General features: G+C 50.2%; 1 protein-coding gene and 1 long non-coding RNA gene across 7 annotated transcripts in view; one reads left to right on the top strand and one right to left on the bottom strand.

Moving 5' to 3' along the window:
* Window positions 1-23,210, bottom strand: LOC149341806 (uncharacterized). 2 transcript variants are annotated; one of them, XR_016282966.1, is made up of 3 exons: window positions 22,832-23,210; window positions 1,344-1,593; window positions 1-622 (listed from the first exon to the last, which is right to left on the bottom strand). It is a non-coding gene; the product is annotated as an uncharacterized LOC149341806 (long non-coding RNA). The 2 variants fall into 2 exon arrangements; XR_016282967.1 differs by lacking the exon at window positions 22,832-23,210 and adding an exon at window positions 5,754-5,807.
* LOC149341805 (uncharacterized) overlaps window positions 1-25,204 on the top strand; it is a 50,521-nt gene that overhangs the window by 2,720 nt on the left and 22,597 nt on the right. For 3 of the 5 annotated variants that reach the window (XM_089544003.1, XM_089544001.1, XM_089544002.1), the window contains exon 2: window positions 8,634-8,957. In XM_089544003.1, coding sequence (XP_089400129.1) covers window positions 8,634-8,957 — 324 coding nt within the window. Of the gene's footprint in view, window positions 1-8,533; window positions 8,958-25,204 lie in introns of all 5 variants that reach the window. The other 2 variants (XM_089544006.1, XM_089544005.1) reach the window with 2 other exon arrangements.

Genomic DNA, 25,204 nt, shown 5'->3' with positions numbered 1-25,204 from the left:
TACGGGTGTCCCCCCGCCCCGCGGTACCGATTCGCGCACGCGCTGGCACGAATGTGTATTTGTGTTTGTTTTTACTTTTATTTTGAAATGGAAAGGGCGTTTTGCCCTACGGAAGCTGGAGGGCTGGCCATGCTCTCGGTAAACCAATCATGTGAGCAGTGTAACATGATTGGAAGCTACCAAATGTGGGCCGGGCCTTTAGGGCTTTAAAACCGCGCCCCGGAGCCGGAAGCGGGGTTCTGGGCTAAGGTGAGATGCTATGCATCTTCGGCTATGCCGAGTAGGGGCCTCCCCTAGTGTTAGCCAGTTCCGCCTTTTTGTTGTTTTGCATCTTTTTGCTCTTTAATTTGTCACGAGTGCCTAAACTTGTATATGCTTTAAATAGCTGTACATAAACTTCAAGTATTCGCCTTACCCCTGCATCTCAACTCCTCACAAGACCGTCTCTGACGGGGCACCCCTGGTGCGAAGATTCAGTCTTCGAGTTAAACCAACCGTCTCTGGCGGGGCACCTCTGGTGCAAGGAAAGAAGAGAACGTGAACTTTACTTTGCCTTTGAACGCTTGGCTTCAGAAAAATGGCATTTTTGTGTCGTCGGTAAATTTCCGTCTCCGTGATGTTCCTGAAACAAATGAGAATAGCTTCATCAATTGTAAAGGCCAAATGCTGTGGCAAAAACGAATTTAATTACCTTCGCATGCTACATGATACCTTACTGGAGTGCGATATGTTGATCTACCCTTTATATATTTTTTGTTTTCTGTTTAGGCTGAGCAGCTTATGGAAAACTCGAATGATGTACCAGCACTGTGAATCTGTTATTTCTGTGAAATGATTTTTCATCTCATGGAAGAGTATGCTCTCTTTCTTAGTGGCATGCCCAACCATGCCTCCCTTCTAGAGCTTTGCTGCTTTGGCGTTTTTGAGATGTCTTTGATGCCATTTCCTAATAGCTTTGTAAATATAATTAAATGAAGATGGAAAATTATTTCACTGTAATAAATGTCATGTAAAAGAATAATCAAAAGGTCACGCCGTAGCCGAGTAATCTAACACTGCATCGCACTGATAATGGAGTTCTGAGATGAAACTTTCACTACCGCCATGTGTATTCTTTTACTACAGCCGTTATTTCCTTGTCACCCTCTACGTCCTGACAAAACAAGTGAACTAGACCACCGTCCCGAACTCCTGGCCACGCTAGTTGAGGCGTCCATAAGAGTGTGGCAGTTACTGCGCCTCTCCTTGCATATCACCAATTTTCATCTTTTTTGTGAGTGCTCTAGCGGAACCCCGCTTTACCTTCCCCCATACCCTATCACAGTTAGCGTGCCTTTCCTCACCAGTCCTCCAGCCATACTTCGGAGCACCCGGGCCGCGTTCCGATGGAGGCAGACCACAAAAGACGTCCGTGTGCCATGCGATAGCAGAGCACGTGAAAGATCCCCAGCATGTCGATATCACTCCGCAGCCTTCCACTACGGCACCCAGTTCTCTTTTTTTTCTTCTCTGACTCCCTCCTTCGTCCCTTCCTTCACGAAGCGGTTGAAGGGACCTTCGAGAAGTGAGACAGTTGCAGAAGCATTTCTTTTTCTGAAAAGAAAAAAAAAAACAATTTACCAGCCATACTTGACATTCTCGTTATTCACAAAACGTAGTTTTCCGCCCCAGATGAAGCTCGTATAACTGGACGTTGCAAGTAAAATGCATATTCCCAAGGTCACGTGCTCAGAAACGCCATCTCGATGACTGGCCTGGATCCTGGCCCAAAGATGGCAGAACCTGAACAGCGCCTAATGCCAAACTCACTCGGATGGTGTGTCTACAGATGGCGTATTCTTAGGAGCGTCCACTGCTCTGTCTACATGCATCACATTGCCGAAAATTACGAGGAACTTTAGCAGCTAAAGTCGTGAAAGGTGAAAGCCTGAGTGCTGCATTCTGCTACGCGATTGTTCACTTCACATTCTGTCGGTGCATTAATTAATACCCCTGTCAAGCGCACAAGTTAAGTGCACTTACGGGGAGTGCGCTTCGGCATCCCGAGTGAAACTTTGGGCTACGCGGTGCTAAACGGGAAAGCAAAGTGCACTCGTAGCAAAAAAAAAAAAAAAAAATGGCGTCAGAAAATGAGCGGAATTCCTGAAGAGGTCAACGGAAAAGAAAAAGGACTCATAATAACTGTCTGCTTAACGTGACAGCGCGAATAAAACGAGGTTCAACAGTTTACAACGATGGAAAAAAATATAAATAGCAGAATAGCCAAGACCAGCCAAGACTATCCATAATTGCGGCAACAAACAAGATGGCGGCGGGCGGTGATGTTGCATCTGATCTCGTTCCTTTGTTTTGTTGCTTCGGTTGTAGCTATAACGAACTAATTTTTTTAATAAAACAGTGTTATAGCATGTAAAATAAAGTTGTAAGTACTTTTTATGCACTACACATATTGTCCCTTTGAAGTCGCTGCTAGCGAGGCTACGCACTCAGCCCTCAAGGTGCGTTCTGTGAACGCACTCCGACATGAGTGCGCACTTTGGCGAGTGCACTTATGTTGCGCCGTTTAGCTGTGCTAGAGTGCACTTTTAGAAAGTGACACTCTTCGTAAGTGCACTTTATTTTGCGCGCTTGACAGGGGTATAACTGCCAATTAATGACGCTTAAGCTTCGCCTTCAGGAGTGGAACGCGAAAGCGTGTTGTAGCGCTGCCAGGCGGTCCACGGAACGCCGTTCGGCGCGATGCGTTGCCCTTTGAATGCAACGCTTTTTGAGGAAAGGTTCTACGCCTTGCTCGTCGGTAAATTGGTTTTTGAGGAAAGGAAATGTATCTGTCTCTCATATCTCGGTGTGCACCTAAACCTCGTCGTAACGGGAAGGAAGGAAGGAAGATGGGAATGAACGAAGACACCGTGTTCACTAGACGCGCCTTTGTTCATTCCGAACCATCGAGCTGGCATGGCGGAGTGGTAGCGTGCTCGTCCAGCGCCTTCTTGGCTCGTCTCGCACACCGGAGACCGGGGTTCGATTCCCGAGCTCGGCCAATTTCCTGCTCGGTTTTATATATTTATCTGGTCTGACTAGAAAGGTTAATTAGGCTAATTGGTTAAGTAAGTCCCACTAACTTGGAGAATCACTATACGATCCCTTTAATTGGTTGCATGGTTAGTAGCCAAAGTACAATTAGCCCCGTTTGAAATTCGCGTACTGTGACGTCACGACCGTTTCGACCAATTGAAAAGCGTGACATTTCTGTCGACAACTTCTGCTTACAACGATGAGGCATTAAAGGCTTCCGCCTTAAAAATTCAGGGGGCACTTTGACTGTCTAAAGTGGGTAGAGGCGGAAGCGTTTTCCGCACCAGCTTCGCTGTTTCTGTGGCACTGGTGGCGTCACATATATTTGAGTACTAATTACTAAGTGATGGCAAATCACTAATTAATTGTTAATCACTGATTAATGCCTGAATACTAATTAACTGCTAATTAATGACGCTTAAGCTTCGCCTTTAGGAGTGGAACGCGACAGCGCGTTGTAGCGCTGCCAGGGAGTCCACGGAACGCCACCACCCGTTCGGCGCGATGCCTTGCCCTTTGAACGCAACGCTTTTTGAGGAAAGGAAATGGCGCAGTAATTCTGTGACATCTCGGTGGACACCTGAACCGCACCGTAGAGGAAGGGAGGTGGGAGTGAAAGAATATAGATAAAGAGGAGCCGTAATGAAGAAAATGAAAATTGTATTTGAGGAAAGGAAATTACGCAGTAACTGTCTCACATATCTCGGTGGACACCCGTCAAAATTCAGGGGGGCACTTTTTTGACCTAAAGTGTGGTCACTGATGTGTGGTTAAGATGTTAAGCTTCGCCCCTAAGAGTGTAACGCGACAGCGTCTTGCAACGCTGCCAAGGAGTCCATAGCTGCCAAGGAGTCCATAGAACTCCATCGCCCATTCGGTTCTACGCCTCGCTCGTCGGTAAATTGGTTTTTGAGGAAAGGAAATGTATCTGTCTCTCATTTGTCGGTGGACACCTAAACCTCGCCGGAAGGGAATGGAGGAGGATGAGAGTGAGTGAAGACACCGTATTCACTAGACGCGCCTTTGTTCATTCCAAACCATCGAGCTGGCATGGCGGAGTGGATAGCGTGCTCGTCTCTCACGCCGAAGATCGGGGTTCGATTCCTGAGCTCGGCCAGTTTCTTAATCGCTTTTATTTATTTATATTGCCTGACTAGTGAAGCTAAATAGGCTAATTGGGTAATTAAGCAATTAACTAAGCACTGTCCCTTACTTGGAGCATCACTATACGATCCCTTCAATTGGTTGTATGGTTACTAGCCAAAGTGCAATTGGCCCCGTTTGAAATTCGCGCACTGTGACGTCACGACCGTTTCCACCAATTGAAAAGCGTGACATTTTCTGTCGACAACTGCTGCTTACAACGATGAGACATTAAAGGCTTCCGCCTTAATAAAGGCTTCCGCCTTAAAATGGACCATTCACAAGAGGGCCCGATCTCCGGCTCACATAAATCAGGGGATAGTACGTTCTCGAAAGCAGGCACGTATCTAAGTTTTTTTTTCTTTTTTTAGGGAGGCCGAGGTGGAGATCTTTTCTAGCACAAGCGTGAATAACGCCCAGTGGTCACCATAGAAGAGCGTAAACCTGGAAAGCGAAATGCAATAAAGTGCATCTGACATGTGCGCCTGTGAAGTACGCCTCTCCTTTTTTTGGCCCCTCCAAAAAAACATACCAAATGGAGTCGCTTAGGATAGAAACGTACGAAGTACATTTCCAAGAACAAGCAAACCGAAAACTAAAATATAAAACAAAATTTGTATTGCTGTATTGTTGAGTTAGCTCTGAAAGTTTTAAAGGGAAAGGTATAGTTGTGGAATGATCACTGCTCGTCTGGATGTCTCGTTTATTACTCTGGAAATTCAAGTGCCAGAACCAAAACCGCGTAGGGCACAGGACCCTATACTGTCCTAGACGGACTGCGCCCATCACTGAAGGTTGGAAAACACACACACACGCACGCACGCACACACGCACGCACACACACACACACACACACACACACACACACACACACACACACACACACACACACACACACACACACACACACACACACACACACACACACACACACACACACACACACACACACACACACACACACACGCACGCACACACGCACACACACCTGGGCAGGTTGGCCTCCACCCCCGGTGGGGGCAAGTGAGCAGGCTTCCCAAAAACAGAGACGCAGACAAGTATACACAACGGCTAAATGGCGGGAATGGCTAATGTAAGTGCTAGCGCACTAGAAACCGCTTCGTTACTCAAAACGCTGCGCCATGCGTGCAATGACCTGGTCGAAAGTTCGAGAGAGAGAGGGATGTTCATTCACATATCAAGGCAGAAAAGCCTGAGCTAATGTTTCATGCCATTCACCTCTGCACTCACGAACAGGTGCAGAAACGACGTCACGACTGACGACAGCGTGGACAGAAGACAGATGCGGATGTAAATGAAGTTAATTATGCCTCCTAATTTAAAACGCGACGCGTGAAAAAAAGCTGAGTTATCCGGAGTTCTAATTAAGAGGAGCGCGATCGTAAACCTGATTAACAGGGCGTCAGTGTCAGTTCGAATAAACCGCAGGTTAGAATATTAGGAACACACCACAAATGAGCCGCGAGCGGAAACACCCTCTGCTTAGGAATGGAAGGAAGGTCCGAGTGTACTACCTGTGTGCAGAGCTTCCCAAGCCCCTGGCCGAGTGCCCAGTGGCTGAACGCTTGTCTAGCGCGTACACCCCGTGCTGTGCGCAGAGATCACGGCGTCGGGCGCCGCCGCCGCGCGCGCTGAGACAGCTGCGGCGGAGTAGCTGGCGCAGGACGAGCTCTCGAGTTGAACGGCCGCGACGAGACGCGGGCTTCGGGTCTCTGGGTTAACCGATACTGCGACTGACACGCAAACAAGCGAGCGCCGCGCAATCTTCGCGTCCGAGAGTCGCTGTGCGTGGGCGACATTAAGCGAGCGATCGATCATCGGCCGCTGGCGAGGTCTTCACCACGGAGCAGGTGGCGACGCTCATAGACAGCTGCCGTCTCCTCTAACCCTCTTCCCCTAGTGAGAGGCACCGGTGACAGTTAGGCGAGTCGTTAAGATGCCGTTACTTAACAGCTGAAAGCAGCAACGCAAAAATAAGTCCCACAACAACAGCGCTCACTGGCAACTGCTCTCTCGCTCGACTGTAACTTTAGTACTAAGAGGCAAGCCGTAGTACATATTGTTCTCTCAATGCAAAAAGTAAACAGGTAACTTCGTCGTGTCATTTATGGAATTTTAGGCTGAGGAACTCGAGTGGAATGTTCCCCAGGCCGGATTAGTGGGCAACTCTTCGACGAGGTATTTTTGTAAGGAGGGGTGTTTGCAGAATGCATTGTTACATAGAACTCTCTGCGTCATCAAAAAAAAAAAAGAAAGAAAAGAAGAGAGCCCAAAACTGCTTTTCCACTTCAAAGTTCTCTCTGATAGGGCCCCCTTCACCAGAGAGGAAACCCCTTCACCATGGCGGCCAAACCGGTTTTGGGGGTAGAAATAGTGTGCAGCGCTAGAGACATCTTTAGTCAAATTAAGGCCGCACCCTTTCCTGCATGCTTCTGCCCTTTGTGGAAGGGATTAAGGAGATGAAGGGATTAAGCTCTTATCGCGTTGCAGGTACAATTCACCCTCCCCGCTGTAACCACAAAGGAAGGGTGAGAGGCAGCTGTGTCAAAGTACTGCTCATCAATGCGTGCACAGCACAAGGCATGGAATAGAAGTCGTAAGCGCTGCACCCAACTCCTCCGCCAAGGACGATCCGCGTCGCCATGGTAAACGGGCATTTGCTGTGCAGGAAAGCTGACTTACGGAGTTTTGCAAAGGGTCTTTACATTTTGGCGATGATCCCTCCGTCAGAGGAAGCTTCGCGCGAGTGCTACTCACAGCTTCCGCTGTGATTTAAAAAAAAAAAAAAACTACATGCAAGGGAAAACAGTACAAACATTCTCAGGTGGGCGCAGTTTACCCAGACTGAACAAATCTCTGTTTGGACCCGAAGTGGGAGCAGAGCGAACAGCACCTCGTTTTGTCGTATAGTTACGTGTAAACTATGCGAACAGGTATGAAAACAACGTCCAATGGTACCTGAAACCATAAATTATTGCATTCGCGTGTACCCCCTCGATGCGCAACCTCAATTTTCAGTAATCGAAGTTTGTCCCCAATTTCAACCCAGCACCATTAAAGCCTAAACACCTAGATCCCGACAAGAGCATGTCCAACTGTTAAAGAAAAAAGCCTCCGAGACTATGCGTCCCGGGAACCGCACTTCTGTCTGTTACTCCGGAAAGAAGCGTGCACGACACATCTCTTCCGAAGTTGGAGCAACGCTGCCTTTTCCCTTTTCTCTCCCGGTTCGTATGAAGCCGGTGAAAACGATGTAGGGCGGCCGCCGATCGAAGCAGAGCCGCGACCCAGACACGGCCCCTGAAACGAGCAGCACTGACCCGACACTGAGCTTCGTCTTGCTGCTACTGGCGGTTCGTCTGAAGCGGCCACGCCAAACGCTCTCGGTCTGCCCGTCCGCGCGCCCAAGTGCGAAAACTACTGCTGGGAAAAGGAAGAGAGACGTTCAAGAGTCCACGGTCCATAAGAAATATGGACGGCGAGACAGGCCGGCAGACAAGAGATAACGGTTCAGGTTGATAGAGGCAGAGGGCAGACAGATGGGGGAAAGGCAATGATCAGCATGCGTCTTGGGGCGAAGTAAGAGAGGGGGAAGAACGGAAAAAGAGAGGAGAGCCTGGTCGCGTGCCGAAATAGAAGAGCAAATGAGGTCTCTTTTCTTTGCAAAGGAGGGATTCTGAACAGCGTGGATCGGCTTACGAGCGATATTTCAGCGGTCCGTTTATTTGGCAACCTCACCAGCAGCAAACTTTCTCTCGCTCATCCGAGATTGGTGACGGGCAGCGTTCTTCCGGCATTGTCGAGCCGAAAGGCGCATTCTGTGATGTGATTAGGCTATCGGCTTTTGTCTTCTTTGCCTTTACATGCCGCGCCTCTTCGAAGGAGACATTGTCGCTTCTCGCGCGTCAAGTGGTACGACTAGAGGCGAGAGGAACGCCTCCGAGCGAAGGAGGCAAACGCTCTGTCTGAAAGTGAGCTCCACCACCGCAGCGTACGTAAACACGCGGGGGTCGGATCTCCTCTCCAGCGCCTCTCTGCTGCCCTCAGCTGGCCCGGTGTGGAACGGGAGAGGGCGCACTGTTGGGCGGAGAGGGCGGCGCGGGCGAGAGGAAACCCGCTCCCCTATAAGAAGCGGCGCCGATCCGTTGCACAGCCCGATCGTGGCATGCTCTCTACCTGTCAGAGTACCCTAGTGCCAGAAGGGTGTTCGCAGCCTGCTGTGCTGTAGGCGCATTGCAAGTCGTCTCCCATCACAGGTGAACGGTAGGAGCTTACATCCGAGTCGTTCCTTCAGCAGGCCGCCGTCCCAATCCCGCTGACCGAGACGAGGACAGCCGGTAGAGGTCTTACCGGAAGCGGTCTTCCAAAGGGCTCAACACCCTGCGCTGTTCCAGAGTCTTGCGAGGCCAGCCGGAGAAGATGTGGTCGACCCAGAGGTTGCGAAGCGGCGGTCACCTGGCCGCGTTGGCTTGCTCGCTGCTCCTGGTCGCGTGGACGGTGCTGGGCACGGCCACCGCAGACGCCGGCACCACGGGCTGCGGCAACGAGTCGACGTCGGCCCCCGCGCTCCAGCTGCTCTCGCCCACTCCTCTGCTACGGCCCAACGCATCGGCGGCGCAGATGCTGCAGCGCAGAGCGGACGAGCTGTCCAACAACGTGTCCAACACCAGCTTCGCCGAGTCCAGGAACAACGTGACCGTTTACGAGATCCGCCACAGGTGAGTCGCCTCACCCGTCCTTCCCATGCTTCCCAAAATGGGGACACAGAGACCTTTATGAACAATTTGTTTATTGGTATACAATGCTGTGCATTAAGTAACTGCAAGAATACTTGATGTGTCCCCCTTCTTGCGTAGCCTTCTACATGCTCAAGCAGCCCTAGTGAACTGTATTTTCATTGGGGAAAGAACTACTCAGAACGTCTGCCCGCGGCCTTTACTGGCAGGGAGGTGGGAGCAGTCGCTGTCAGGACGAAGGCTTGATGACCGCAGAAGCAAAGCCTAACTGAGTGCGAGCAAAGTGGCTGAGCTGCTTTTCGCAAATTATAGCACAGCTACGGAGCTACTCCTTGAATTCAAGTCATCAGCGACCGCAGCGGTGGCCTAGTGGTCTGAGCATCCGCCTCGCATGCGGGAGGTGCGGGGTTCGATCCCCAGTGGCGCTGGGTACCAACCGCTGATACAACGGGTACAAGCTTTCCCCTGCCTGTGGCTCGGTTTCTTCAGTGTGAAATGCTTGCGAAATGGGTCTTTGGCCCCGCCTTGAGTAGAAGAAAAAACCTTGTGCCATGGCGCTGTTTGGCCACAGCTGCCCTTGCGCAGTAAAAATTCATGACCGCCATCAAGTTATCTGCTCAATATGAGTTGGCAGCGTTTCTACGCGCACAAGGCTAGATCTGCAAGCATGAGCACTCGAAACGTCCGATGCGGTCAACAGTCAAAGAAGTGAATAATATATTGCAGCGTGCTCTTTTTTTTTCGAGCTGTTTGCCATCAGGAATAATGAAAAAGGAAAGAAAGTTATAAAAAGGAGTGCAAACAAGCCTCGCTTAAAAAGCGGCAAAAGTTCGCGATATAGCGATTATGGGAGAGTAGACTGCACAGCGAGAAAATGGCTGACTCGCCCACAGGGACACTTTGTCCTCGTCTTCTACTCTCCCATGAGCACGCGGCAATATATTATTCACTTCTTTGACTGTTGACCCCATCGGACGTTTCGAATGTTCATGCTTGCAGATCTAGGCACGTGTGTGTAGAAACGTCGCCATCTCATCTTGAGCAGATAACCTAAATTCAAAGAGTAGCTCCGTAGCTGCTCTATAATTTGAGAAAAGCAGTTCAGCCTCAGAGAAAAGTAGTCTCCGCATTCAAAGCATTGCAAACTGCTGTCAGGTTGTGAGACCTGTTTTCCAATCGCCAAATCTCTCCGGCTTCGTCGAACCTGGTTACGAGCATACGATTGGATACTGAATGAAATGCAGGGAAGCAGGCGGGAATACAGAAAGGATGGGGCAGAGCTGAAAATTAACTCCTTATCAGGCGAAATCTTTCCAACGAAAGAAGCAGAAAGAACCGCACTGTATTTCAAGATGACACAGAAATTGGCATATAGAAGCATGGATCGTCGAAAGCACTCTTGGAGCCGCAATTCCAACTATACTGCCAATCTTTTTTTTTTTGCTTCTTTTTCTTCTCTCCATTGGTTACAGCCGCTTGCGTCGTCCAATCTGTCAGCCTATACCCTATTAATACTCCTTTACCTCTAAAACTCTTAATCATTCCAACAGTTCACCGCCTGTGTCTTGGCCACTCCCCCGTAGTGGGTATGTGCCATTCTACTTGAGGCCAACCAACCAACCAACTTTGACAACAGAGCCGGCGAAGGGCGTTGCTTGCTGGTATCGGCCCTAAAATCACAGGTCGCAGTTCCCGGTAATAAGAGGGGGTAAATGAGGGTACCCGGAAATAATTCGCTACAAAATACGATGAACTAAATACGTACAATCGGTCGCACGAGTGAGCATATTTAGAAGATGATATAGAATAGAGAGGGAAAATAATAAAGCTGCGTGCCAGTGGCAATACACAAAGAAAACGTCACAAATCCAGCCGAATTACCTTCTCTTGAGGGAAGCAGCAATTCGTTGTGTAGAACAGAGCAGAAAAAAAATTAAAGTAGGCAAAGGAGGAAGCCAAATTTTAGCGTATTTTCGCGTGAGTAGTAAGGTTTTGCACTCGCACAAAACGCCCCACTCTCAGTGCATGCGCATTGTTTCTGGGATCTTGCATCGGGGAAGTTTTCATAGTGAAGTTCACTGAGCCGTCTAAAAACCTCGTGGGCCGAAATATCTACACAGCAGTTTTTCACTCGGTCCTCGACAGCTAGAGCGGTGTCTACAACCGCACGCGGGCTTCTGCCCCTCGTCAGGTCACCGCGTGTTGCAGCGCCGGGTGTATCGACCCGTTGGCAGTCTCCGACGCGCATTCGGGATAGCTGTTCTGCAAGTTGCCATGTATGGGTTGACTTCGTCGGTGACATAACGCCGAGAGGGGTCGCTCAACTGCAGACGAGCATGAATGGCCCCGTGTGCTCCACGATATTGCGAGCGAAGATTTGCGTTCGACGTCGATGTACATTGCAAACTTGCCAACATTCGTCTTTCAGTGCGGTAGCACTACTAGTAGCAGTAGTGATTTTTATTTTGCATTGAATATGGAAGGTAAAAGAATTTTTTCTACCCCGGCATCTGCTCTCGCTGCTGAAGCATCTGAGCTGGGCAGCGGAAATAAAGGATAGAAGGTAGTGTGTAGAAGTGAAAAGAAAGAGGAGAGGGGATAGTAGAAAGGACAGGGGGAGGGGGAGTACACTGACAATAAATCTATTTATATATATACATGATAAATATAAATATATACAGGTCGCACGCGCGTGAAGGTCTGCTACTTACGTACTTGCGCACGTACTTAAGTGTGCCCCTGAAGCCTGCTCTGTGGCAGGCGGCAAACACACCTGGCAGGCCTTAACCTGGATGAAGGCCATTCAAGATATCATCGCAAGAATTTAGCGCACAAGACGGGACAAGAAGAGACGAGAACAAGAGCGCTCTTGTTCTCGTCTCTTTTTGCAAAACCAACCAGCAAAACTTCATGCATTGACGCCCTTCAAAATAAATGCGTTTAGAGTAAAGAACCTCAGGTAAAACGCCTTTTAAAACGCCAAAGACCTCTATGGTAAAGTCCTTATGGTAAAGACCTTTGGAGTGAAGGCCTTCAGACTAAAAGCCTTAGTGCTGCTGCACAATATTCCGCGCTTCTCCGTGCTAAACCGTCTGCTATTTTGTAAAGGGTTTCGTGAAGCCTTTAGTCCGTGGATTGTAAGCACTTTCCTGGTGATCTCTGGCTGCAGTCTAGAATTGCTCACGTAAGTTCAGTCTGCCGTTTCCTTGCCCGTGGTGACAACTTCGCAAGCAGCATGCCTCTCTGCGCGACGTTGGCGACGAAGAACCTTGCGGCCGCATTTGCACTGCTATCGGGAAACCTCCCTCATCATCATCATCATCAGCCGCTTAAGTGGCTTCATCAGCCACTTAATTAAGCAGCTCGCCCGAGGCAGCGCAGTCTCTGGCGCGTCTCAAGAGTTTCTTGTGGTTGGTGTGAAAAAAAAAAACGCTTAAACTAATTGACTAAATAGAACGTAAACATACTGCCTTGCGCACTAAACAACGGAGGAACTACTCCAGCCTCGTAGCTGAGCAATGGAATTTATTGCTGCTAAACCCTGGCCTAAGTATCCATCGCTGTCTGCAGGACGTCATATGGACGTACTACTCGTCACAGACATTTCCAATGTCCGTGGCATGTGCCTCAATGGCCATCACACGTCTATCAGACGTCCACATAACATTCAGACATGATTTTATGAGTGGATTGGAAGGAACAAATGACATTAAAATTAGAATACGTGGTGCCATCCATGATGTGAGACATTAGCGGTATGATGAGATTTAGGACCCATTATGAGGCCGCAATTTAGGGCTCCGAAACAGCGCGGGGCAAAAGGGGTGGTTGCCCACCGCACCCAGTGTCCCAATTCTTGCACTCAGATCAAATTTCAGAAGAGCGATTCAATGCTAGGACCTTATTAATGTAGAGCACACTGGTGGTGAGCTAGTTGGCTCAGTTGTAAAGCATTTAGTTTGAGTAACCTAAACCAGTCCTGTCCCTAAAGACGTCGTTGATCGATTGACCGGCGTGATTAGCAGAATCGAAACATACTATGCGCGAACGATGTAGTGGAGTCGATCACTTCTTATAAAGCTGCCCATTTCAATTCAAGGTTTATATGTATTAACAAATACACAAATACACAAATAGACGAGACGAATGCCAGGTTGCGCCGTTGCTGGCGAGCGGTGCGCAACGAAAACACGCGGTCCGCTCTACACACGCGCAATCGATCGCCGTGGGCAGCAAGCGCGCGAAACGGCGCATTCCTTCGCGCTCGGCTCTGCGGCGGTGATCGTGCGTGGGAAAAGGAGGGAAAAAAAGTGCACTGCCGCCGGTGAGTGGAGGCGACGGGTGGTGCGATGCTCGCGAAACGGCGCAGTTGGCTTCCGGAAAGAGCGGCGCCTCTTCTCTATCACGCTCCCACTTCCGCTTCTCACGGTTGAGCAGGTGCCGGCTTTACGTTCAGGTAGAATCCAGGGAACGGAGCGAATTGATCCCAGGGTTGTCCCCACACCGCAAGATTCATTATCCGCAGCGCACTGTTGTCCCACCGTATACGCCTGGTGCACGGGAAGCGCTAGGTTCGATTCCCAGTGCGGCAGGTACCAGCGGTTTTCTAATGGATGGTTGGTTTATGGGGTTTAACGTCCCAAAGCGACTAAGGCTATGAGAGACGCCGTAGTGGAGGGCTCTGGAAATTTCGACCACCTGGGGTTTTCTAATGGGCATAAGCTTCGCCTCAACATGGCGCTCGGCATTCTCTACGGTGTAATGCTTGGGAAAGTTGGGCAAACCGCCGCTTCGAAGAGTTGGTGATTTGTTCTGTCTTTTAAGCCTGCTTAATGCACCCCAGAGAAAGCCTAGCACCAGGCCAACGGAGAACTTGAATGAATCCATCGAAAAACTATATATGTACCCGGCGGCACTAAAAACAGAACTCCTCACTACTCGCATACAACGCATATGCTCAAAATATGAGGCCACCGCTGAAGTCTGGGTTTTCGATGTCCTCGACACGTTCTTCTGTACTCATGAACCACAGATTGGACACTAATGAATGATTGTACCGCTGCGATCCTATCAGAGCAATGCAAATTATTTGCTGCTGTCTATGGCTTTGAGCTGAGTTTTATGCGGAGGCTGAGGAGTTGCACACTCCATTGCGGTCAGTATAATAGAGACCAAAACGTGCCACTGGGCAGGTTAATGTAACGCATACTGTGTGAACATTCCTTAGTCGGCTCTGCACATACTTTGGGAAGATCAGAAGATCTCTTGCTACTCCGGTGCTCTATTTGACTGGCCTGGCAGACAGTGCCAACCTAGACGCCAAAAAAAAAAACAAAAAAAAACGAAACAAGATGGAATGTGAACACCGCGGCAGTCGAGTAACCACAGACAGGAAGTTCGCACGCTGGGCTCGTCAACAAAAGAAGCTCTGACTGGGGTTCACAAATTGGCAGTCGCGACGCTGCTATCCATCACTGCATCTGATCCAGCGTGCGCGTTTCGTGCGTGGATAGTTATTAGTCGCTGCCCGGAGCGGCGAGAATGACTGCTGTCCGCAGCTCGCTTCAGACAACCGAGCTGCTGAAGCCGGGAAATTGTAGCCGACCTCACTCCAGCTGAGTTCTCTCAAGTGTGAAGGAAACAACTTCGTCACGCTATCGTCTAATCAGTGAGGCCGCTGTCCAAAAGTAACCCTGATCACCCCTAGCAGCGTTACAGTACACGAACAGTGCGCGGTTGGAGAACAAAATATGGATGTAATGAGAAATTCTTCCCCTGTCTCCAGAACGTGGCAGCATAACCGCGTCGCAAATTTACGAGTGCAGCCGCAGTCAACGCTGAAGAGAACAGGGGAAGGAAGAGTTTTCGAAATAATTATAAGCAAAATCATTGGCACATAATCTTCCTTCAATTCCAATCAAGTATTCCAAACAATTCCAAGCCCACGTTCAACCATTTGAGTCAACAATTTCTTAACACGCGATAAAAAATTACGAACAAAAAGGGGCGAAGAAAAAATAAAACTGAGCACAAGCCTAAGAGTCAGTTCTTCATTAGCGTCAGTTGATCGTATTTTGCTTTATTTTTAAAGTAATAATTGAGCTTTATGTCGTGATTTTCTTAGGTTATGTCATAAATGTGAAGTGTTTTCATGTACGTGCCGTGCTATTTGATAACGTGTACCACTTGCTGTTGAAACTTTTAATAGTGTTTGTTGTCATGTATTAATACTGTATATTGAACATCTTGCCGATAACATTGCCCCAGTATTACCATAAAGAGCCACATGTTTTGTATTGTATATACTAGTGTTCGAATGTGTCAGAATAGTTGTTTTCTTTTCCTCATGTTGTCTTCAGTTAGCAAATTCGCACTGCTGTACCGTGTTATGGTCTCTTGGGCCTCGTGAAGATGCCACGAGCAGCTTTTTGTCCAAGATTCCCAACCATATATGGTGAAACAAATGAAATGTATTGAGTGTGGTGTATCACAGGTGGAAGCTATACGACTTCATAACAACGCCGAAAGCTCTTGGAAACGGGAAGTTTAATAATTAACTTGCTTAAATAGTGAACAACGCAGGTTGGGATGCTGCACTGCGTGCCCCCATTTTCGCTCCGCACATTTCACGGACGTCTTCTGTGAGTTAGCTTTTCCGTCCGTACGAAAGCTCTACAGAGAAAGCGACATGATGTCTGCAGGGGCGTCTTTCAGGAACGGCAGGCATCACTTCACTGCTACGCGAGCAACAATAATCACGGCAAGCTGTCGTTAAGCGGTGAATATCTGTGTCGTCAGCTACGTTTAACGTGAAAACCGGCAAGAGTTCAGGAGGCCAGCGTGGCAGCAAACCAAATGCAAGCGAACATTTTAACATTGGCAGGGCTAGTGCGGGCCACACTTCTGATTTCTCAACAAAAATAATTACAAAGAAGAGGAAAGTGAAAATGACAAGCTTGAGTTAGTGGTTAAATATACAAGGAGTGTATCTTTTTTCTTCTTTCTTGTGAGCGCGCATTCACAAAACCGCGCATGATTTTTCTATAGCCTTCCTTCGCTCCCCATATACTCCTCCTTGCGTGTACGGAAGTGAGCCGGACGCATGCCTGATTATTTTCTTTGCCTCTCAGGTCTGCTTTTGTCATCATACTGACGCAGAGCCTTTCACAATGTTATATTCATCTCTTTCCCGGGATTCTTTTTACATTGGTTTCCTACAAGAGCTAAATAAACAAAACGCGCTTTCAGCAACCGCTGAAAACGGCCTCGAGCCTCGGTCACTTACTGCCACACTTACTACGAAAACAAACGCTACTTATTTTTCTTTTTTTTTTTTAGCTAAAATCGTGTTCGCACAAATGCAAGAGACGCGCAAATAGCGGGCGTCTAGGCTTCTATCGCCAGACACAATATAAACAGGGAGTGAGTGATCTCGAGTGGTGTGTTTGGTTCGAGTCGAGCGGAGACTCTGCGCCCACGTGCTCCTGCTACGCAAGGCATCTCCCAGCGTGGCAGCTAAGAGCGTTTCAGGCCCTCCCAAGAGTGAGTGCAGATCGTCCGCACGCTCTATGACACCGGTGCATATCGTAGATCCTCGAGCGTCGCAGCTTTTGGGCGCGAAGTCGCACCTGTCGACACGCGCACTGTTAGTCGTGCGTGGCAGGTGAGGAAAGCGGGGCCCTGGTGCCACAGACGCCGTTGTTGTTGATGAAGTCAAGGGCGCGCCGCAGGGATCCGAAGTGGAGCAAGAGCGAAAGCCCTGGCTGTTTTTCTCCTGAAAGAGAAACAAACAGCGCTCCGAGGTGGGAGCAGCGCGAGACCGTCTGCGGCGACGACGCACTCTCGTCGGTCGCCACTAGGGGCTCGCGTTTCGGCCGCCGGCGGAGGGGGAGGGGGGGCAGACAGGTGTGAGTATGGAAGCGCGTAGACGGCGACGAGACGTGACGTAACCAGACGGAGGCGCGAAACCGAAAGAGAGAGAGAGAGGGGAAACGGAAGAAGGGAGGGGGATGGCTAGATCATTTTTCGCCGTCGCCTCCGGCGGTTGTACCGGGAGGGAGACCCAGACGCCGGCTCCTGCTGCTGCTGCAGAAGCGGCTCGCCGAAGACTGCAAGCTGCCGCCGCCACGCAAAAGTGCAATCTCGGCTCGCGCGCACACTTCGTTGCGAGGATCGTTCGTTGGCCGAACGAACGGTTGGGGGGTCGAAAGGCGACGCCTCATCAGACGGCGGCGCGCCAAGGGCGCTCTGAGCCTGGTACTGCGCGAGCCTTCGTCTGGTTGCTGCTGCTGCTGCTCTTGCTGGTGCGCCGACGTGGTCTCCGTCGAACCGCTCCTTCCGCTATCAGTCTGACTGCGGCAAAACTAACGATGCTTCAAACCAGACTTAAGGTTGTCTGTCTCCTTCGGTCAGCGATTAAGGCCTAGCACCGCGCGGTCGCAAGCAGTGAGGCTGTCGTTGATTTATGTCGAACCGTACGGTCGTTCTGAAAGGCAAGGTTCACCGAAGTCTGCTACTTCGTGTACGCTTGCAGTATGTCAGGAAGCTTGCTGACAGTCAGATGCAAACCTTGTAGCGGTCCTGTCTCGTTGCCAGCCGCATGCTTTGGACGCGTCTGAAGGACGACACCGCCTGCACAAAATCACAACAGCCACCCACGACAGTGCACGGAGTTTTTCATTTAATCGGCACGCCTTTCGGCTTCAGTGGTTCAACTCTGTAGCTAAAAGTACTGTAATGTGTCCGCTTATCTCCAATAGATTTTTTTTTTGTCGGCTTACCTCTTCCACTTTTATTAAGCTCAGATGTGCATTGGTAATCTTGGACTGTAGTGGCCTCCGTTTCATTTTGTTTCAAGGCCCAAGTATCACAGAAGAATGTACCTTACAGGCTTCTATAAAAAAGACCTACCCCCTCCCCCCCCACCGCCCCCCCCCAAAAAAAACAACAACAAAAAGTAATCATAATAATGGAGGACTGACGACCCACATTTTGGGGACTGATTTGTACACTTTTGCGCCTGGTCGCATATGAGAAAACATATCGATTTTGGCGGATATTTACACTTCGTAAGAGGAATATGTTCACGGAAACGATTTTGAAGAACCGTGAATATATGGAATAGTTGATGCACGCCTATAAACTACAGGGGTACTAAGGCAACCACCAGAGGCAGGGAGTAGTAGACGAAAGTTCCGTTTTTTGTACTGTAATTTGTTGAGCAGACTTTCATCTTCCATCTTGAGAAAAGTTTAAGCACTGTGGTTGTTCGCTTCTCGCGGCTAGACAGCAACTTCCTCTCAGACTAGATTTCAAGCTGAAGCCCCATCGTGAGACGGCGATGCCTGCAAGTAACTTGGTAGGGACCCCGAAAGTTGGCTTCTCCCGATTTGAGCGGTGTGTCACCAGACTATCAGGATTCCGTTCAGGGGCCCGCAATATGAAATTCAGTTGCTCAGCGTATCCAGCTTCAGACAGCGGATCATGCGAGGGACAGTGAATTGGCGTGTGACATTCACGGATACAGCGAAGTGGGCAGTTAGCTTCCGCGTTCTTTCGTGAATGGTGAAATGTTGTACTGGCCAACAGTGGGCCCCTTTAAGAAATGTAAAGTCGGCTTCGCATCAGTGTCGCACGTCATACGAATTGCGGAACGGCAAATTATTGAAATTGAGTATTGTAGCCACCGGTAGTGTGTTCTATGCAGCGAAATATGTTCACGTGATTCTCGAGACAACATTGCGCGCACCATTAAAGCAGAATCATGCAAGTTTAGTGCGTTAGCGTCGTTTTGCAGGTAGCCAGCGACGTTATTACTAGAGCAACGTGGGAAAGCCAAAAAGAACCGTTGGTCAGTCGCTAGAATATCGACAGCAGAGGCAGTGTCATACTTAGCGACGCCGCATACTCCGCTGGAAACGAAACAACGTAGTAATCGCTGAATCGTACAGCGCCATTTGATCGCGGCCTTGTTCTAATCCTGAACACAACTCTCCCTAGCTCCGCTCAGCAGCTTGGCGTCGCAGACAGCGGCGGGGCGCCCGAAGGCGTGGCGAGCGCTGCGCCCTGGGCGTCTGCAGTGCATGCTAACAGGCGCGCTCCCTGGTCTAGCGACACGACACGCCGCCCCGTTAGAGGAGCGCCCGCCACAAAGGGGCGCAAAACACACCGCCCACTAACGAGGCGTTGAGTAACGGAGACGCGAGCAGCGCGGGTGGGGGGTCCTCGCGCGCGTGGAGGAGCACAAGACACGTCACGGCCGCGCGTTACGTCACGCGTCGGGCCAATGAAGAGCTGCGAAAACTTCCGCGGACAGACGTGACAGCTCTGAAAATAAAAGGCGCAGCTACAGGCGCACGAGGGGGGAGGGCGTCGCGCTGTCTAGACGGCGACTGGAAGCGAGAGGCCGGCTCCGTTACAACGCGACCGTCCCCGACTGGCTCGGGGCCAAGCGCTGGAAGGGCGCCGTACCTGCTGCTGCCCCGAGCCTTGCTCCGTGCGACGCTTCTGGCCGGCGTGTGGCTGGACCTGTCCCGCAGACCTGTTTACTGTTTACGACTCGGGCCCGCTTTCCACACTGGCTCTCGTGGGCGGGCGACGCGACGGTGTCGCGGTGCGACTCTGGCCGTTGCAGTGGGTCGGCAGAGCAGGAAATAAAGCCCATTTCAAAGGGCACCCTGTTTGCGGGGCCATCTGCAGTTTTCAGAAGCGGAAGAGAGTTGTGCGCGAGGTGGACTGGGCAGATAAAGTGCGGCGGTACAGATCGTGCCCGTCAACACAGGCAACAAGGACTTGAACCAGGGGAAGAAAGACCGTTGACCAACGCTTCGACAAGAGGCCTCGTTTTCGTACACCCTAAAAAGAATGGAGTATAAAGAGGAGTAAGGCGTCCTCTACCGCACTCTCTTTTATAAATGGGAGTACTGAGAGGATATCTTACTTCCTTTTTACTCCCATATGGGCCTATTAATGTTTAGAGTGCATAGGCAAATTGCACCTAGACGTTCGTCAACGACCTGAGCCTTTCCTCCATGCCCTTGTTCAAGTTCGTGCTGTCATGAGTTCCTTTTTCTTTGGTGATCTGCATGTCTACGGTAGACAGACGTCGTACACTCACCCGCCATGGTTTGATTTATAGGGGTCTAACGTCCCAAAGGGACTTAGGCAATGAGGGACGCCGTAGTGGAGGGCTCCGGCAATTTCGACCACCTGGGGTTCTTTAACGTGCACTGACATCGCACAGTACACGGGCCTCTAGAATTTAGCCTCCATCGAAATTCGATTGCCGCGGCCGGGATCGGAACCCGCGTCCTTCGGGTCAGGAGCCGAGCGCCATGAACACTGAGCCACCGCGGCGGCTCATCCGCCATGTATTGCGACAATCCTTCCTCAGTAATGTTGCAGGCAAAAATATCAAGCCTAACCCCATAGCCACTGTCCCTGAGTTTTTCAGTTGTGCGCGTGCCACCATAAACATGAATTCGTGTCAAGGCACGTTCACAAAAGAACGAAATAAGTCAGACATAGCTACAAGTGACGTCTGTCGCGTCAAGCATCGCGCAAATTGAGCTTGCTTTCATTTCAAAGATTCCTTCCTGTGAATGCGTAAACAGGACTTCTTTGAAGAAGGACGTACGATCATGCTCAAGGAAGAAATAAAATGTTCCACACTCCAGGATATCATTATTTACATGGAAACATTGCCCCTTCCCGGAATTAGTGGTCCCAGGGAAGAATCGCTAGTGTTCCACTGAACGCGCTGCCATTTGTTTAAAGCTTCAGAAAAAGAACGGACCAACCATCAGTGGAACTGTGACCAGAAGGGCCACGTTGATTCGAGGAATATCAAAGATGTCCAGAAGTTTTCTACCTTCTCCGGAGCGAATACATGGCCGCCATAGCGGCCTCCTCTCCCCGTTTCACCCCACTACATAACAGTGTCCACTCCAAAGGCCCTCAAAGGCCACGCCCACTCACGGATTCCTTAAACTCACAGCGCGTCTTCTTAATTAAGGGTACGTGGCAACTCCATGGAACAACTTTCTCCTAGGGTGGATGCGAGGGTTTCTTGTTACGACCTAAACATGTACACCGAAGAAGGTACTTAGCGCAGCTACCAGTTCTTTAAGAAAAGAGAAGAGAAAAAGGCAGTATGAAGGAAGGGCGGGTGGATCAGGTTTCATCCCACCACTGTCCCTGCCGCCGCAAAGGTCGCCGTTCCTTCTCTGGGCGAGAGGAAAGCAAGGCCCCCCGGAAAACGGCGGCTTCCCCGAACATCGGCGCGGCTGCAACTGCTCGACCTTCGCGCGCCTCGTCGCATGGCAGACCCGCCGCCCCCACTGTGGCCCCCCTGGAGCTGCTGGATCGGGCTCTTGGCTGTCGCGCGTCCGTGCCGCAGTTGTCACCGAGGACATGTCGCTAAAATGGGCTTTTCCCAGAGAAGTCTTACTCCGGACGCGCGAAACGCACGCACACACACACTGGAAAGCACACGGGCACGCGCTTGCAAAATGAGACGGAAGTTTTGCCCCTCCACCGTCACCCCCTCCTGGGGCGCGCGGTGCTGCCAAGTCTTCGAGACACGTATACGGCGCCACGCCTGACCGGGGTCTATATTTGTCCCCTCACCTATACAGCAGTACAAGAGGAGCCAGGGCCAAGTGCGTACTGGGCGGAGTTCCCCTTGAGAAACGTCTGCCGGCGGCTTCCGACCAGGCGGACAAGCGAGCGCCGAGATGTCTTGGTGCAAGAAACGACCTGACCTCATCCCGCTGCGGGAGAAGACCACTTCGTCCTGCCACGCAGTACCCATGGGCTGGTGTCGGTGGCGCAGAGCGCTTCGTGCGGCCGATCATTTCCCCACTGATCGACGACCACATATCATACCCTATGCCCCATACATACACATACAGCCTGTATATCAGTCCCTATCCGAATGCCGGGAAACTGGTCTTGTTCCGCGACACCCCATCCATATATATCTTTTATTTTCTCTTACGGCCTAGACATTTTATTCCCGTTCGTTTCGCTCCGTGCCCCATACAGTTTCCCTTGCCGTGCACATGTACCCGTATATACTTGGCTGATGACAGTCGCCTTTCTACTCAGACGGAGGCACATTATGGCAGGTCTCGGGCCAGATCCGGTACATGCAGCCGCTACGATTTCGCTTTGATTATGCATCTAGGCCCGGCACTTGAAAGGAAAAGGAAACAGTTGGGAAGCCAAGAAATTTCTCAAGTTGTACGTGCTTATTAAACGCATCGACATTGTCTTATTAAACGCAGGAGCCAGCATAATAGGTGCTTACGCGTCTGTAAAGCATTCTATACGAAAGCCAATGCTCGTCGTTTAGTTTCAGTGGTATTTAATTACACTGACGCTATTACCTGCACATACTTATGCCTGCGTTATTATGCGGATGCTGTGAACGCCGTGTGTACAATTTTTTTTTTTTTAATTTCGATAGCCTCTGGTATTGCTCTTGGGCTACGCAATTCGGCTTGCATGTCATCCGGGACACTTCAAATCTCACTGGAGAGTGTGGACAACTTTCCACATCTTTAGGGGCTCGTAGTTATTTTACTGTCGATCGCTATCTATCAAACCTGGATCGTAACGGGTCGCGTGCCTCGGGAATTTTTAACCAGAAGGTTTTTCGCGCCTTTCATGCAAGATCTTCACGTTCCATTTTTGCTGTGGTCGCCGCGATCATCAAGAACAAAACGCAGCACGAATGTCTCAATCGTTGCCGCCATGGAATAACGCAGTGGTCATAATCGAAGCATGGAACGACGTCCACGGTTCTCACAAAGGGTCGTGCCCGAGATCACGTAGTCCTCGCTTCGCTCACGGACCTTTGGCGACGATGAAGAAATCCCGGCGAAGACTTTCCGGAGTGGCGACCTCGCGAAAGGTTCCCGCCCCGTTCATGTCTGCCGTGCTGAAAATGGCCAAGTCGCCGACGGCGGCTGCTGGACCGACTTGGGAAAGAGACAGAACCATTAATCCGCCAGACAAGCAGAATGGTGCGGATCTTGTGTCAAAGGCGTTGCGATGACGAAGGCGACGGTGTCGTGCCGAAAAAAAAGAATAAGAGAAGAAAGTGTCGGGCGGTGCGTCAGGACGTCGGCGCGTCTTCTTTTTCCTGTGGTCTGGTGACGTCGTACTGACGTCATCAGTCAGACTGTCGGCGACAAAGAACACAGCAGCGCGCGTGTGGTTCGCATGCTCGCCGTCGCCGACGCCTTCCCGCCAGGAAACTGGAGACGGCGCGAGGCTTTCGGCATTTCGGTTTCCGCTCGGGCGTGAATCGGCGCGCTTTCTCCGTGACGGCGGGCATGGCGCTTGAGGACGTCGGCGCGGTGCGGGCGGCTTCGCGATTAATTGATACGAGACCACCCGGAGATCTTTACTGCGGGCCGCCGTAATCTTGGAACCAACGGTTGTTTATTTATCTATTCTGGCGTTTACATTCCATGGCAGTGAGTCCGCCACCCGTGCATAAGCGCTGCGAAGAAAAGAAAGCGACCGCGTCTAACTTGTCAAGCCTCTAAGAAAGAAAATTTCCAACATAAGCGCATTGACAGCACGAAGCTTTCTAAAATTTCCTTCTTGTATTTAATTTCAGAAAAGGAAAAAGCCGACGTAACTGCCCACAACGGATGCCATCGATTAATTATAATTAGGGCTTGAACTTCACCGTGCATTCAGTACCCGAAATTCAGTTTTACCCGAAAAAAGTCACTATACTAGACATGCGCGGCACAACTATCTAGCGATTGAGTAGGAGGAACACTCAGTCAAAGGAGGGAATAAACATAGCTAAGGGCGTGTGATACTACGGTTGGATTAAATCACCAGGCTTTGCGTTTTGAGGCACTTCTCTGGCACCTTACAGGCCTGTTACCCGCTCCGGTGGCTCAGTGGTTACGGCGCTCGGCTACTGGCCCGAAAGACGCGGGTTAAATCCCGGCCGCGGCGGCGGAATTTTGATGGAGGTGAAATTCTAGGGGCCCGTGTACTGCGCGATGTCAGTGCACGTTAAAGATCCACAGGTGGTCGAAATTTCCGGAGCCCTTCACTGCGGCGTTCCTCATAGCCTGAGTCGCTTTGGGACGTTAAACCCCAATAAACCAAACCTTACAGGCCTGTGTAGATAGCGAGGCTCCACATCCCCGCCGTCTGCTAAGTAACGCTGTTTGTTCACTGTCACCACACGCATAAGGCAGGTTAAATAGTTTCCTTCATTTCATGTAAGTACAGTGACACGAGTCTACACATATAGGACCATAAAAAATGTCACGTTATGGCTACCGCGAAGGACGCTAGTCAAAACAAAACCCGAATACTGTGATTCCGTATCTCAGCACACTGTGGGCAAGTCGCGGTGTAAGTTGCCCATGCATCACCGTTTTTTTGTTTACTAGTATACTGGAGCCGGACTTTATAAATATATAAAACCCCAGCTGCTCTCGGCAACTGCTCCAGATGTGCGCCATATGGAAGTTCCATGACAAATTGCAATCAGATTATGCGGAGATATCTGATCGAATCAACATAATAAAAATGGCTGTGGCTTAGCTTGGTTAAGCCCGGTAATAGCGAAAGCAATATCCGTAGCTACGCCATGGTTCAGCTGGTAGTGTAGCTGGTGGTGATGCTTGTGGTTAGACTTGTGGTGATGCATCGGTTATACAACCCAATCCAGTCGAATTCAATCCAATCCAATCCAATATGCTAATATGGTAGCTACCGGCCTCGCTACGCGACGGGCTGAAAGTGCGACTAGTATTGCTTTCGCAATAAAAAGCGTAAACACTTGTGCTTGTTGGTGCATCGTATGAAGAAACAAGTAGAGCGGCCCAGGCACTGACCGATAGGACGCACGCACACAGCGCTAACTTCCAACAATGGTTTACTGCGCAAACGAAATTCGGTTTTTATGACGAAGTCTGACAATCGCAGAACAAGAAAAACTAGACCTAGATACGCAAGTTCCTTCGATAAGAGTGCCACAAAAGGGTTGCCTCCACATTCAATTATTTCACGTGTCAACCAGTTTTTGTGTATATTTGAAACAGCACATTTTTCTAGCGGCGGTATGCAGTGACACTCGCAACAGTGGGCTGACAAACCTTTACCGCACGTATTCTTCCTGTCACGACCAACACTCTCGAAGGCTATAATTGAGACATCTGCCTGTTTGTCCCACGTATTGCAAACCACAT

Source organism: Amblyomma mixtum, chromosome 5, assembly GCF_055824585.1.
Source record: "Amblyomma mixtum isolate Tamu chromosome 5, ASM5582458v1, whole genome shotgun sequence".
In the NCBI taxonomy this organism is placed as follows: domain Eukaryota; kingdom Metazoa; phylum Arthropoda; class Arachnida; order Ixodida; family Ixodidae; genus Amblyomma; species Amblyomma mixtum.
The sequence above is the reverse complement of the archived record's forward strand: the minus strand, read 5'-3'. Positions and strand labels throughout refer to the sequence as shown.